Source organism: Podarcis melisellensis (genome assembly GCF_964234715.1).
Source record: "Podarcis melisellensis genome assembly, chromosome: 14".
Classification (NCBI taxonomy): domain Eukaryota; kingdom Metazoa; phylum Chordata; class Lepidosauria; order Squamata; family Lacertidae; genus Podarcis; species Podarcis melisellensis.
This window is the reverse complement of record NC_138546.1, coordinates 13,656,019-13,671,384: the sequence shown is the minus strand read 5'-3', so window position 1 is coordinate 13,671,384 and position 15,366 is coordinate 13,656,019. Positions and strand designations below refer to the sequence as shown.

At 43.9% G+C, this 15,366-nt stretch overlaps 2 protein-coding genes across 4 annotated transcripts; one reads left to right on the top strand and one right to left on the bottom strand.

Moving 5' to 3' along the window:
* Nucleotides 1-234: 234 nt before the first annotated feature.
* Nucleotides 235-5,229, bottom strand: COQ7 (coenzyme Q7, hydroxylase). Its single transcript, XM_081888082.1, has 6 exons — nucleotides 5,031-5,229; nucleotides 3,704-3,903; nucleotides 2,695-2,809; nucleotides 2,457-2,596; nucleotides 1,446-1,514; nucleotides 235-396 (listed from the first exon to the last, which is right to left on the bottom strand). The coding sequence occupies exons 1-6, from the start codon at nucleotides 5,212-5,214 to the stop codon at nucleotides 319-321; spliced, it is 786 nt and encodes a 261-aa protein (XP_081744208.1). The 5' UTR covers nucleotides 5,215-5,229; the 3' UTR covers nucleotides 235-318.
* A 132-nt stretch (nucleotides 5,230-5,361) lies between these two features.
* On the top strand, nucleotides 5,362-15,364 carry LOC309356500 (uncharacterized protein). Of its 3 annotated transcripts, XM_081887996.1 has the most exons (8): nucleotides 5,362-5,653; nucleotides 6,888-6,972; nucleotides 7,763-7,942; nucleotides 9,398-9,447; nucleotides 10,638-10,749; nucleotides 11,005-11,153; nucleotides 11,689-11,820; nucleotides 12,784-12,881. In XM_081887996.1, exons 1-7 carry the CDS (start codon nucleotides 5,589-5,591, stop codon nucleotides 11,723-11,725), a joined length of 678 nt encoding a protein of 225 aa, XP_081744122.1. In that variant the 5' UTR covers nucleotides 5,362-5,588; the 3' UTR covers nucleotides 11,726-11,820; nucleotides 12,784-12,881. The 3 variants fall into 3 exon arrangements, with proteins under 3 accessions (XP_081744122.1, XP_081744120.1, XP_081744121.1); XM_081887994.1 differs by lacking the exon at nucleotides 11,689-11,820 and having other exon boundaries at nucleotides 5,442-5,653; nucleotides 12,784-15,364; XM_081887995.1 differs by lacking the exon at nucleotides 11,689-11,820 and having other exon boundaries at nucleotides 5,442-5,718; nucleotides 12,784-15,364.
* The last annotated feature ends 2 nt before the right edge of the window (nucleotides 15,365-15,366 follow it).

The window sequence follows — 15,366 nt, the reverse complement described above, 5'->3', positions numbered from 1 at the left end:
TATTCTATGCTACCACATATATGCTGTGAATGTTTACACCTTCTTTTCACTTACATTAAAAATGCAGTTACCTATCTTATGTGTAGATATAATTATTATTCTTACCAAACAATAATTATTTGCTCAAGGTAGCATGCCATCCCATCAACCCTAGGGCTTGTTTGTTTTTTGGTGCTGCTATAAGCACTAGAAGATAGCTTGTATGGACAGAACAGGAAGAAAAAAGATGCACCATTGTGTGATTTTAGTTTTAAATTATTTGAATGATGCTATAATAATCCATTTATTCAAAAATGTTATTACACTATTGCCCAGAACTTATATTCTTTCCGATAAAAAAATTGCAGCTTTACATCCCATTTGTATAGCATTCTTCAAAATGGAATATGCTGGAGCCTACAGAAGAGAGAGAGAAGACATTTAAATATACTTTGCAGCTTAGTTTGAATAATTCTGAGTCTTGTGCTACTGTAGAAACTCCAAACCTGGCATCCAAGAGACCATATATTAAGTACCGTATTTTTCTGTGTACTGGATGAGGTGTTTTGATTCAAAAATTATGTCAAAAAACTGGGGTCGTCCAATACACAGATAGTGGCATGGGCGGGGGGGGGGGGAGAAGCAGGGCGCGCCAGCCATTCGGTTGACAGGAGCACAGCTTCCCCCGATGCCGCTCGGTCGGGGGGGGGGTCCTGCCCGCAGCTGCATGGGGGGAGGAGAAACTGCACGCCACCAGCCAGCTCGTTGGCAGGAGCACAACTTCCCCCAATGCCACTGCGGGCAGGAAACGATCTAGGGAGTGCTTCCTGCCCATAGCTGCCTGCAGGGAGAGGCTCAACAACTTTGGGCCGTCGTCCCTCATTTTTAAAAAATTGAGTTCCCCCAAAATAGAGGGAATCTTATACATGGGGGCATCCTATAGACGGAAAAATACGGTAGTTACGAAGCCGCCTTATACAGAGTTAAACCATTGGTCCATGTGTGCAAGCAGCCAGACCTAGTCTCCGTATTTGACATCACTGCACCGAAATCCTTAATAGAGTCAGATCCAGGTTTGCAAACCGAAACCCAATCGAAGTGCCCTCTGGGAAACTCCCTGCAATCTTGGGGGCATCTTGCCAGCTGTCACTGGGGAGAGGCAAGACCTGTCCTCCATTTAAAAGTTAACATTGGCCTCGACATAAGCATAATTCAATGGCATTCTGGGGGATTTAAATGGTGGCCTTCCTGTTAAAATTTCCAAGAGGAACCTGGAGCGATGCTACCTTGGGGGTAATTAAAACACTGTGTGGCTCACAGCCCCAGTGATTTATCCATGTGTGGACTCAGGGCTGCCATCTGTGGTGAGCCATGCCGGGGTGATGAGGAACCATCCACGAACATGGATTCCAGGTGCTAAAACCAGCCATGATGGATAGCCTGGGGAGGAAATGAGTGGCACCTACCAGTTCTGCGTCATGATCAAGTCCAATGTCGTGATGCTCCATCTCCTCATCCCTGAATTTCTTTATTACCTTGTTTAAAAACAAAAACATACCAGATTAATATCTGTCTTACATGCAAGTCAACAGAGATGCCAGAACACCCAGGGTTGTAGCCCGTAAGTCCAACTCAAGAGTAGACTCACTGAAGCTAAGGAACATACCATATTTTTCGCCCTATAGGATGCACTTTTTCCCCTCCAAAAAATGAAAGGGAAATGTGTGTGCATCCTATGGGGCAAATGCAGGCTTTCGCTGAAGCCTGGAGAGCGAGAGGGGTCAGTGCGCACCGACCCCTCTCGCTCTCCAGGCTTCAGGAAGCTATCTGCAGCAGCCTGCATCTCAAAGCCTGGGGCGCACCCGGGCTTTGGGTAGATATTCGCAAGCCTGGGGAGCCCGGCGGGAGTTCCTGCCGGGCTCCCTAGGATTGCGGATAGCAGCCTGCTCTGGGGGCGGAGGAAGCTCGGGCTTCCCCCGCCCCAGCCCCGTGCCTGGGGGGGGGTTCTTTATTCCCCCCCCAAAAAAAAAACTTAGTGCGCCCTATGGGCCGGTGCGCCCTATGGGGTGAAAAATACGGTAAGTTAGGCCCCATCTGCGCTATACATTTAAAATAGCACCATACCACTTTAAATGGTCATGGCTTCCCTCAAAGAATCTGGGAACTGTAGTTTGTTGATTGTGCTGTGAGTTGTTAGGAGACCGCTCTTCCCTCACAGAGCTACAATTCCCGGAGTTCCCTGGGAAAGAGGGATTGACTGTCAAAACACTCAGGGAACTGTAACTTTGTAAAGGAAATGGAAATCTCCTAACAGCTCTCAGTACCAGGGTGTTTTTTCAGCCGGAACTCACCGGATTTTATGACCCTCCCGTCACCCTTCAAAAGTTATCCCAAATGTTTGTTTAAAAAGACCTATTTTACACTTGAGCCCCTGGAGCTTTAACTGTAAAACTAGCCAACCATGGATTAAAACATACCTCTAATAATTCTTTGTATTTTTCTGGATCCTCTTCCACAAGTGTCCTGATCTGGTTGTTATAATGGTGAGATATGCTCTCCTCTACAGCCACAGTGCAAGCCATCGCGCCTTCTTTTCCAAGCAAGGCAGTTCCAGCACCTGTTGCAGAGTCATTGAAATAAAACATGTGCCCCATATATGTATTTGAATTAAAAATGAAGAAGGAAAGGTGAAAGAGAAAAAGGGTTTAGCCTCACCTAACATAAATCCCGCAATGTTCCAGAAAGGCAACAGAATGGTTGGCCGGACTCTGTACAAGATCATTAACTCGTTGAACTTTTTCAAATGGCCCTTTTCCTGATCCCACATTTTCTGCATTAAAAAAAATGGCGTTCAGAAAGACAACTGCAGTAACATGGAAGGAAAATCTTCCCCGGGATAAACAGTATCAGTCTACAGGATACATTATAGATTTAAGAGCATTGCTGTTATTTTCAACACTATTTCATTATTGTTGCATTCTGATGCTCCAATACAGTGGTACCTTGGTTGTCGAACAGCTTGGCTCCCGAACGCAGCAAATCCGGAATCCAGCCTTCCGTTTTGCCAATGTTTTTTGGAAGCCAAACATCCAACATGGCTTCCGCAGCTTCCGACTGAGTGCAGGAAGCTCCTGCAGCAAATCGGAAGCCACGCCTTGGTTTCCGAACGGTTCCAGGAGTTGAACAGACTCCTGGAATAGATTAAGTTTGACAACCAAGATACCACTGTACTCTGAACCATGGTTTGGAGGACTGGGAATAAAGCCCATGACAATAAGCACCCTCCTTTCCTCACATCACCATTCAACCAAACCACTGTTTGCAGTTATGTCTAAACTGGCAAACAATGGGTTGAGGAACACTCCATATCGGGATCAAAACATATGAAAACAGTTTGAAACAACTTAAAATTACAAAAATTTAGTGGGTCTTAAAAATATGCATCTTAAGTATCAAAAGTCAAGAGTGAGCAGGCGTGTTACTAAATACTATAGATTCTAAGTGGTGTACAATAAGGTACAGCATAAATTGTTGTATTCATAATATATGGTGGCCTTCATTTACATTTTTTACATATTGTATTTTAATATGAATGTTCTGTTTTAATTAGTGTAACCCACCCTGGGACCTTAGGGTGAAGAACAGCGGGTAATAAATTGTATAAATAAATAAAGCACAAGAAGGGTTGGAGAAAAAAATACAGGTATAGGTTAGAAATAGTCACCCTTATAACTGGTCCTACTGAAGTTCTCCCTAGCACTGCCATTTGTCCTGCATAAATGCGGTTCGCCCCATATTCCCCAGCATGATCCACTCTGATTATACGGTCAATAACTGGCTTATTGATGCTTCCATAGGTCGTTCCAGTACTACAGCATCTGTAAGGTGAGTGCAAGGATGGCAAATGCCATTTTCTTCTTCCACCTGTAAAAACATACATTTTATTTATCAGAAAATATGAGAACAAGAATCCTGTCACTATTTTGTAACAATGGGGCGGGAGGAGGGAAGCCAGGAAATTTTTCTACTTGGTAATAACTACAGCTGTGATGTTAGTCATTCAATTAAATCAACTAAAAAGGCCATAAAATCCCTTTAAATTGGAAAGGGGTTTCCAGGGAATTAAATTATTATTACTAATTATAAAAACTGCAGGTGGAAAAGGTGTTCTTAAAAGAAGCATTTCCCTCTGAGCAGCAAAAGAGAAACACCCTCAAGGCTGGTGCCTGTTGCAATGTTTCACACATAATTTTTTTAAAACTGAGTTGATTTTAAGAATGTAGTCCCTTCTATGAATTTATAGAAAAAGCATTAATTAACACTCCTTCAATTAATGAAGGAAGACTTCTCTATCCGGATGACAGCCTTCATAATAACAACAGCTTTGGATCTTCGGGAGACTACTTTGTACAACCCTTCACTGGGAGAATACTCTGCTTGGTCCTGCTCCCTGATTCTTGTTGCTTAATAAATTATTAGCATTCTTATTATTTGTAAAAATATCTGAAAATATAATATTTAGTATACTAATAATGAGATTTAAGTATATCCAGTGCTTTTTTTCTTTTAAAAAATGTTTAGGGGTACTCTCATTTTGATTCCTGAAGATCACCATTTTATAGGGAAAAATAAATACAGTAAACGGACCAAAGTACAAAGATTCACAAAATGTTTAGGGGTATGCGCTCCCCCCCCGAAAAAAAGTACTGAGTATATAATTAATAACAATACTAAGTTAAAATACGAGAGTTATAACGCGTCAAATATTATTGTTGCAGCATCCTTTTCTTTTAGTTGCTGCAGGGACCTGACTGCATGCTGAAGGAGTAAGATCTAAATCATGCAGCTATGGCCGAGCGTGCCTCTGAGCGTACACAGAGCGCCTTCACCTCACCGCCACCCATTGCGACAGACGAGGGTGTGTCAAGGAGACTGAAAAGGGCAGGGCGGGGGGGGAGGACGTTTAGAGGGCGGCAAGGAGCACCGGGGAGGCACGAAGGAGAACAGCCCGGGAGAGGGGCGGCTACACCACGGGCGCCCTCCCGCCCTACCTTCCCTGCAAAGGGACCGCCAGCACTCAGCTCGCAGCAGCTGCAGCCCCGCCGCCATCCTCCCGCCCACGGGCACCTGGCGCGGGCCGATGACGTTGCAGCCATCGGCCTGCCCAACCGCGCCCACTCTAGCAACGAAAGACAGACCAAAGTCGCCTTCGCGTTCCCAGCTATTATACAACATTGCTTTGTCCCAATAGATTTATAATGATATAGACTGACAGAAAGTTGCAGCTTTCCGGGTTCCTTTCTAACTTTTATTCTGCCTGCCGCCGAGCGGAGAGAGAAACTGACAGCCCATTACAGGCATTTCGCTTTAACCACTCCTGTTCCTACCCACGCACGCACCTACCTACCTACTTACACACACGCGCGCGGCGTGGGAGCTCTGAACTTTCGCATCTCTGTGTTCCGCTCTGGGTTCTTTGGTTCCCGCCCTCGCTCGCCTTTCCCTTTCCCCCATTGGAGGAAAGCGACCGTCAATTCCTCGGGAGGCGCGTCCTCCTGAGGTTGTCATGGCGACCACCGAACGCCTTCCCGGCGCTGAGGGCTGAAGCGATGGCGGCGCTGCTGGGGGGCTCCGTGTCCCCCAGGGGACTGGCCCGCTCGGTGGCCCACAGGCTGTAAGGAGTGTGTATGTGTGTGTGCGCGCTTCAATGAGTGGGAAACGGGGGCAGAAATGTAATTCGTAATTATCTGTGTGTGTGTGTGTGTGTGTGTGTGTGTGTGTGTGTATATATATATATATATATATATATATATATATTTGTGTGTGTGCATGCTTTAATTCTATTAATCTTTAATTGCTTGTTAATGGTTCTCCCCCCACCCCTGTTTTTCACTGCTGTTCTTTTATCGGTAATGTTCCTTGAGTTCCTGTCAGGGGAAAAAGGCATAATATAGTTGCATTATTGTTATTATATTAATAATATATACCCATGACACCAGCAACATACATAATTATACAATTATTTGTAATCTGCCTTGTGGGTTTTTCTTTAGAGTCAATTGTATTTAATTAATAAATACAAAAGGACTTTGACATGACCGTAACAGTACAGAGCACACAACAGCCTAATATGTTTATTCATAATTACACTTATTCCACCTTTTCTACAAAGAGCTCAAGAGGTGGCATACATTCTTATTTCTTTCATTTTTCCTCACAGTGACCCTGTGAGGTAGATTAGGCTGACAGGCAGCGACTGGTCCAAAGTCACACAGTGAGCTTCATGGCCAAATGGGGATTTGAACCCTGGTCTCTCAGTCCTCTAGCCACTGTGCCACACTGGGTCTCATCATCGCTCCCATGATGGGAGTGAAAACCCACAAGCACACTAAATACATCCACTTAGCAGTGACCATCAGGGACTGATAAATGTTAATGTTAATTATCAATGTTTTTAAAATTAAGATCTATCAACCCTAGTTATAAAGCCACACAGCACAAGATTGAACAGACATTTGGCTTGCAGTATACAGCTGTCTGATCTTATAAAATATGTTCAGGGCAATGGCCCCATCCACATTCCCTACTACCTAGACAGGTACTTCACAGCACTGTCATATGTAAATGGAACTTATGCCTAGTAAGTATGTGTAGGATTGCTGCCTTGGAGATCTGCCCTTGCCATCCTGCTTGGCAATGCTTCAACCATCATCCCAGGCCAATACGTGATCTTTAAATGCTAAATTTGTACTGCAAAATTAGACAGGGAAGTAGAAGCATCTTGACACTCCCAAACTCTTCACGATAGCTTTGTGATTTTGAATGTTATGATGGCAAAGGGAGCAGCATAGCCAGATGGCAATTATGCTTTTTTTAAAATAAGGAAAAATGTGTTTTCCCCCATTTAGAAAGTATTACGTTGATGTACAAAGAAAAGAAGATTCCTTCGATTCATCTGGAATCATCCATGATGAGACTGAAAGTTTGCGTTTGGTAAATATTTGTTAACGTATGTGTGGGTTTCCAAATTACATCTTTTGCACACAATGAAGGCTGGTACATTAGGGAAAGGGGGGCACTGGCCCACTAACCTCAGGCAGCTCCCCACCTTCCTATCTTCTCACTTGCAACCAGGCTTGGGGGTGGCAATCCAAGTATGAAGGGAGTTTTAGTCCAACATCTGGAGGGTACTATTCTAGCACTAATAGCTTACCAGAAAATGTTCATTAGTAGATCTACCTTCTGCCTTCTCCTGTTGTAACTTATCATGTGGTGGCTAATGGTTAGCCTCTCCCCATTTGGTCTTTGCTGGGTTTTTATGCTGCATCTGGCCTTGATGGTGATTATCATGGTAGCAAACTTGACCCTCGTGGCTTGCCATCCTAGCCATGCCCATTGACAGCAGCACAATGTGTCTGGTCTTATTTATACCCTGGCCATCTGCCTGGGTTGCCCCCGTCACTTTATCCTAAATGGATGTAGTCCCACTGAGTTCAATAGGATTTATCTCCAAACGTGTGTTTAGGATTGCAGCCTAAATTTATAGATTTTGAGTGGTACTGTATTTGCAATACCAGTGAGATGCATTGGATTTTTTTCTTTTTTATGATTGAGCATTTTGACATTTGCATATAGAAAAGTGGGTTTTTAATGTTGAATACGCACACACAAAAACTAGTTGTGTGTATTGTAGATTTAAGCCTATTAGCTTTCTTGTAGAGTTTCTCAAGATTCCCCAATCTAAATAGTTTTCTAAGAATCTTCATTTTTACTGGTCTTACAGCATCCAGCATTTTTGATGAAGCAGAAGGAAAACCGGGAGCTGGAACATAATTTTGCTGAGATTAAATTGGAAGCATCCTTACGTGCCTTTATGGGGAACACTGAAGAATGCAACAGAAAATTGCAGAAAAGCCCAGAAAAGCAAAAGGATTTGGAAAAGCTTATTAAAAAGATGGCACAAGTAATATTTAGAATCACTCTTCTCTATTTCTTTATGCATACCATACAACATACATCTGCCGTGTATGTTGGTAGAGCCATCATATGGGAAATAGCAGTGTGTATCCAGCCAGTGGGTGTGTTCACACTTAATAAGTTCAAGGCACTGGTTTTGGTGTATAAAGCCCTCTACAGCCTAGGACCAAGATATCTGAAAGATCATCTCTCTCCTTATATACCCAGTTGGTCACTGTGCTCCGCAAGAGAGGCCCTCTGCAGATACCATTTTTTCACAAGTTCTGTTCCGCACAATATAGGAATCCAACCTTCAGTTCCATGGTACCTGCCCTTTTGAATTCCCCCTCTTCAATATTAGACAGGAGCTGTCTTTGTTGTCACCTACTGAAGACCTTCCTCTTCCCACAAACCTTTTAAGCAGAGAACTTTCCCAGCCATCATCTATATTGGAATTGTTTTTAAAATGCTTTCATTGTTTTGTCACTTGTTGTTTGCTGCTATGGGCTCCTTTGGGATTTAAATTTAATAAATAATAACGCCAAACTGCAGTTTGACATTACACATCTCAAACTACAAGAAAGAAGATTCCACCTAAACATTAGGAAGAACTTCCTGACAGTAAGAGCTGTTTGACAGTGGAATTTGCTGCCAAGGAGTGTGGTGGAGTCTCCTTCTTTGGAGGTCTTTAAGCAGAGGCTTGACAACCATGTGTCAGGAGTGCTCTGATGGTGTTTCCTGCTTGGCAGGGGGTTGGACTCGATGCCCCTTGTGGTCTCTTCCAACTCTATGATTCTAGGATTGCGTGCCTCTTCCACTTCCTTCCTCCCACTGAACAAGGCAGTTCCCTGCCTGTATGGTGGAGCAGCTGAGTGGTGGGCTAAGACAGGGGAGATCTTGATTCAAATCTCCACTCATTCCTGAAGCTTACTGGGTGATCTTGAGCCAATTGCTCTCTTGCTGCTTAACCACCTTCATAGGGTTGTTGCAAGGATAAATGGGAAGGGGGGAAACTGTGTATGCCATCTTGAGCTCCTTTTAGAAAGCAGTGGGATGGGGGAGCATGGCTGTCTGTTGTGATCAAGGCCATTATTTCTCCCTCCTCTGACTTATGTCCAGGGCATTTTGTGAAAATAAAACAGTGGCTACCAAGAGACAGCTGCTGAGAAGGCTTAAAAACAAAAACAGAGAGTGATAAAACAAATACGACTATAACAACAAATATGACATACAAATTAACAGTGAAATAAATTGACAGTAGCAGAACTCATCCTCTGCTGCCTACTAATTTTGCTCCCCAGGACTCAGCTCATTTGCTGCAGGCTTTTGTATCGTTGCAAAATTGGGATTCATTATGAAAAGAGATACAGTGCAACTGGGTGGTTTTCTAGGCTCCCAAAGCATCTAGCGTTTTGACTTGCATTAGACAAGTTAGTAACATGGTCTGCATCTTTATTTGTAGGATTACATACCTGATAGAACAAACGAGGGCAAAGCAAAAAGTACAAAAAGGTAAAACCTGTTGCTGTCTAATTGTTGCCTAATGATTAGCAGAAGCCCTTGCTGCCCTGCTGATTGCTAGCATGCTATAATGCAAATGTACACCCAAGAATAATCTCAAATTATTTTCTCCCTGAAATTATAGTAGTTGAGTGTATGAAAGAAAACCTATTGCATTAACACACTCAACCGCCCCACTGCAGCTGCCACACATGTGCCGTGTCTGTGAGCTACTGGCAGTGGATTTGGGATTCACACAACCACAGCTGCTGGTTGAACCAAACTGGGGTGCTCTGGATGCAGCCCCTGCTTGTGCAAAATGGCAGCTAGATCCTATGGTTTTGTCATTTAGAGATGACAGTGTATAATTGTGTCCAGTCTCTCCTATTGAAAGCTGTTGGTTTTGCAATCAGGCCCAGCGCCAGCACCTGGCATGCTTGGGTAAATACTGGGAGTCCCCAACACTAATGTCAGAATTTTTAATTTAACGGGGGCCGAGACTTAGGATTCACTACTGAAGAAGCACAGGCTTAGGCGTTGTAGAAGTAGTCACTCTCATTCCCAACTGATCCCTCTGATTGTAGCAATGCTATATTGGGGGCCCGCAGGCATTTGGGTGAAATAGGCGGGCACTACAGACCTGCCTTGCCCGGTACTGCGGGTAGCTGGCCACTTGCCCACCCATAGTGCCAGCTGGGGACAGCACTGAGCAGAGTTATGAGCTGCATACACAGATTCTACAGCCTTGCCACCTTTATTACGCTGCCCCCAACATGCACACATCAGGGGAAAGATAATCATATTTAAGCCAGTGGCGTCAGGGAAGGGGTGTAGCTCAGTGATAGAGCATCTGATTTGCATGCAGAAGGTATCCTGGGTTCACTTCCAGCATCTCCAGGTATGGCTGGGAGAGAGCCATGCTAGAAACCCTGGAAAGCTGCTAGCAGCCAGTGTAGACAGTACTCAGATAGACCTCTCAGCACCTCTCCAGAGCCACCACTTGTAAGCAAGTGAGCAGCCAGCAGCTCCAGCAGTGAGTTTGTGTATGCGATCCCCAGTTCTTTTCAGCAGTGCCACCATCATCTTAGCCAGGCACGCACCCCCATCAGCCCAGGACCCCCAAAACTTGGAGCTGGGCCTGCTTGTTGTAAATATCGGCATTTTTCTTGGCATTAATTAACTGTACCTTTGTTTTTCATCAGGCAGGAAAATCTGCAGAGCACTCCCTCCAGACTACATATAACTACTACTCCATGTATGGCACCAGAAGTACGGAGACTCATTTCATCGGCTTCCAAGCTAATAGTTGCTGCTGTGGGTATCAAGTCACCCTCTTTCACACATTGACAAAATTGTTAAGCATCTCCCCTAAAATCTGTCACTGTTCCTTTCTGCTCTTTACGTACGGAAAGAAGTCAGCTGACCTTTTTTGCATTCTAGCAAACATCTCCCAGCAATAATTCTGCTACTGTTTTAGTTCTAGAGTTGAGAGTAGACAGTTTTTGTGAACACATCTCTCTGTCAAACTCATATTTCTCAAGAATTTATGTTGATTCTCTCTCTCTCCAGACTTCTGAGGCCTCTCCGAGAGAAATGGGAACAACCCAAGAAAGGTTTTCAACCTCAAAGAGAAAAGAAGCAAAAAACATTCAAAGTTTGGACAGTGGCAGCAAGGCAGGTCTTTCCTCCACACATTCTCACAAAGATGAACCAAGAAGGTATGGCAGTATGGTGGCATGCCAATTGGCATCTTGAAAGAAACCTTTGCCCCAAATTCCATACATTCAAACCCAGAGATGGGAGGATTTGTCCCTTTCTACCAGTTCCTCATTTTTCCAAACTTAAATTTAGTTATTCACATCTTGCAGCAATTTGCTAATTTATTTTATTTTTAAATCCTCATGAAAACTCACCAGCTTTCTAGAGCAAATTTATCCTAAAAAACACTTTTACATGACTAATGTGCAGTTTTGCAAGCAATTTCCCCTAATATAGTACATGTTTTTATCACTAATACCTTTATTTTTATCCACATTTTGGTAAACAGTGGTTAGCTGGAGAAATGCACCCCATAATAGGGTTAAGTGCAGATTTTAAAGGATGGCTGTGTTTTGGTTTGCATATTATGCTTTAAATGTACACTGAATCAAATGTCTCCTCCATCCCTAGACTAACCATTTCACATGCCCGATGATGCTTCCTATCCTCCTGAGATTCCGTCTTCTTTCTTTCTCTTTGCTTTTTGTCTTTCAGAAAAGTATTCCCACCTCCTCCTTTCCCTTGCAGCTGATGGATCAGTTTTCTCTGGGCGCCTAATTGCCCTGGCATCTCCTCCTTTTAGCAGTGGACGAGCCATCTCTGGGATTTTTAGGCTTTTTCATTGAGGTGACATGATGAAGGGATCCTACAGTTTTATTAGTGTTGATATTTGCTCATTTCTGCTGGGTTTAGGTAAAGGTACCCCTGACTGTTAGGTCCAGTCGTGGACAACTCTGGGGTTTGTGTGCTCATCTCGCTCTATAGGCCGAGGGAGCCGGCGTTTATCCGCAGACAGCTTCTGGGTCATGTGGCCAGCATGACTAAGCCACTTCTGGCGAACCATAGGAGCACCCAGAAACGCCGTTTACCTTCCCGCTGGAGCGGTACCTATTTATCTACTTGCACTTTGATGTGCTTTCAAACTGCGAGGTGGGCAGCACCTGGGACCGAACAATGGGAGCTCACCCCATCACGGGGATTTGAACTGCTGACCTTCTGATCGGCAAGCCCTAAGCTCTGTGGTTTAGACCACACTGCCACCCGCATCCCTAACCCACCTGTGGAATGCTAGATTTTCCTTTTACTCTGATGAAGATCTTGTGTCAACTTTGTGCAACACAAGCATCCCCCTTCACACCTAAGGTGACCTTCTAGCACTGCTGTGATGAGTGGGGGCACAGTGGCATTATCTTGTGTGTGTGAGAGAGGAGGAATGATGCAAGGATGTGGGATGCCCTTGACACAAGTTCATTGGCTGCCTTTGTGTGTTGGGGAAGGGGGAATGATTGATTGGGCTATGGTGGTGTTTCTAGAGATACCAAGGATGTATCTGATACATTTAAGCATCTTTTTCATATATTCTGGTTATGAGTTTCTCCCCCTCCTGGGCTGAATATCATTGCATATGTGGCCATTACACCAGAATAGCAGTGGCTTATTTCTGGCCTCAGTGTAATGTGAATATAGGATTACTTCTTTTCATTGGGATGCACCTTTGATCTTCTAATTTATTTCCTGGCTTCTCAAGAAGTCCTTCTCAAAAAATGTGAATGGGATTTTACAATGTTTTCATTTTCTGGTGTCTTTCAGGGTTAAACGAAACCGCGAAGGGGAAAAATGGAAAGAGGTGAAGAGATCACCTGAAACTTCAAGCATTTCCAACAAGAAATCTAACAGGCCTTTTTTGAAAATTTCCCCTAAACCAAGTGATATAAGCTCAGATGATAGGAGGTCCGTAGCTCTATATTTGCAAACTGGACAAAATGAAGCATTTAGGAAAGGTATACTTAAAAGCAGAACCTCCTCAGCAATGTCTGAACACCAAGATAAGCATTCAAATGCTCAATGGAAGAACTTTTCACCCCCTCAGCAAATTGCAGAGAATTCTGCTGGACCTTCCAATAAACCACTTAAAATCAAAAGGCAAGAGTCATCTCTCGGACAAACTAAAACAGTCCCAAAAGTTAAGAGCTCTCCAGCAAGCAAGTTTTTGAATACAAGACCGATCCAGAGTTCCAGGAGTAATCGAGAAGAAAAAAGGCGCAACACAAAGTATTCTGCAAAATCGACCGCTGAAGTGATAAGTATCCAGAGTTTAATGTCCATAGAAAAGACTCAGAAGCAATATGATCCCACGCCAATTTCTGGGTGGTTACTTAAAGAGCAAGGCAATCAAATACACAGCCAAGGTGATCAGAAAAGCAAGCTTGTGGAAAACTCTGAAAGCGACTGGCCTCCAAATGAGCAAAAGTGGTGTGATTTAGTATCAAGGAACCCTGAAGGCCGCCAGGTTCATTTTCAAACACTTCAAGAGGAGTCTATTCCTGGCACTGCTGCTTGGGAACACCCTTCTTTGGAAAGTTGTAGCCTGCAAAACCTAAGAAGCCCTGAAGATGCAACTCAGTCAACTGCCACCAATAAAGTATCCACTGGGATTGTGACAGGTCTTCAAGAGGATCAGAACAATGACCATATCCCTGTGGTCCAGCGTGAATCGCATTTTCTGTATCAAGTGTGCCAGGAAATGGATGAAGATGTACCACCAAATTTAACTATGAATAGGTCTCTGAATACCGATGGAAATGTCAGAAACCAAAGTACACACCATCTTTTAGACCAGCTCTTCTCTTCAGAGGAAGAAGGGGACAGCTATGCCATTGAGGACCCTGCCAATACCACACAGATGCAGGATGTTACTTTATCAGAGTCCCGGGATAAGCAAATGACGTCTCTCCCATCAGTGACACCAGGTGCTTGCAGGTGTTCAGAACTACTGAATTACTGTGTGTGTCAAGCTCCTGAAAAGCAACGTCTGGGACCCCCTGTCAAAACCGCAACTATATTAGAAAGACTGGAAAGTGAGCATTCGGAAGAAGAATTCACCATTTCATCTCCCTCTAGCAGCCTGAGTGCCAGATCATTAACTGGCCTATGTGAACAGATGGTAAGGCATTTGAAGTTGTGCTTTAATGACTTCTACTTGGCTTCTGGAATGAGGTTTCCCATTACTTTTCAGCAAAATTGGAAGCTGTCTAATTAGGCCAAACCCATCTTTTAAAATTGGGCAGATCGGCTATGATTTAGTGGGCAGCTCAAGAGGTGCTGAGCCAATCTGCCATTTGTCTCTTACTAGTGCTGCGGCTCATTCTCTATCTTCATGTCCAAGTAGGTTTTGGGGAAAGGGCTTTCTGATGCATCCTCACCTGTTCTGAGGAGTTTACCTGGTAGTGGAGGGTAGCCACACCACAGTCATTGGCACTACGCAGATCAGATCCACCATATAAATGTCCCTCAGTGAACTAGAATGATGCTGCCTCAGGGGTATTTAGTAGGTCATGCTCAGGATGGTCAGAAGCAGAAGACACAGACAAATTCATTTCCACCATACGTTACTTGTCAAAGTGGACATCTGGGGTATGGCTCTCTTCATATTACATTGTACCATCTCAGCAGCCCCACATCATTTTGAATAATACTTTTGTATCAGCCTGAAGTGCTTTCCAGTGATTACTGGCTCCAGGACAGGGGATGGGAAACCCATGACCCTCACGTTATCAATAGACTACAACTCCAACCATCATTGACAATTGGTTATGCTGGCTGGGGCTGATGGGAGTTGTAGTCCAACAACAACTGGACGGCATGATGTTGGCAGCCCCTGGTCTATGACATAAGAGCTGGACAGCATAAGCCGTAGATCTAATTATGTTGATCTATGGCAGACACTGATGTAAGCAGCTGCCTCCTGCAATTTTATAGTTTAAATAGATGGTGATTACTGTTCCCATTCAATCTTCTCTTTCCAGGGCTAAATATATGTTTGTCAACCTATTTATATGCACTAGAACTGTGCATCCTGTTTATTGTGCAAATTCATCCAAGGTGCCTGTTTTTAAAGATTTTACCTCTGCTACAACATACGTGCTTCATGTGAAAGAGACATACTTTTGCTGAACTGTGTGCACATATTTACACACACCTGGCTCTAGCTGTTAGATCTTGGGGGCTGTGTAAAATACAAAATAGTTCCAGCGAGCCTGAAGTCTTCTTAACCCCGGGCCAGAAGATCCCCTCCATAGGAACTGCCCTGACATATGAATTAGGGATAATCTAACATTTCCAACAGAACACTATGTTATCTCCCTATTATCTAAATGATACCTACATGTGCTT

Coding starts and splice junctions, on each gene's coding strand:
- LOC309356500 (XM_081887994.1), top strand. CDS start 5,589: ATGGCGGCGCTGCTGGGGGGCTCCGTGTCCCCCAGGGGACTGGCCCGC. Junction 6,973..7,762: donor AGACTGAAAGTTTGCGTTTG/GTAAATATTTGT, acceptor CTGGTCTTACAG/CATCCAGCATTTTTGATGAA. Junction 11,154..12,783: donor CACAAAGATGAACCAAGAAG/GTATGGCAGTAT, acceptor GGTGTCTTTCAG/GGTTAAACGAAACCGCGAAG.
- COQ7 (XM_081888082.1), bottom strand. CDS start 5,214: ATGTTGTATAATAGCTGGGAACGCGAAGGCGACTTTGGTCTGTCTTTC. Junction 3,904..5,030: donor GCGGTCCCTTTGCAGGGAAG/GTAGGGCGGGAG, acceptor ATGTTTTTACAG/GTGGAAGAAGAAAATGGCAT. Junction 2,810..3,703: donor CAGTAGGACCAGTTATAAGG/GTGACTATTTCT, acceptor TTTTTAATGCAG/AAAATGTGGGATCAGGAAAA.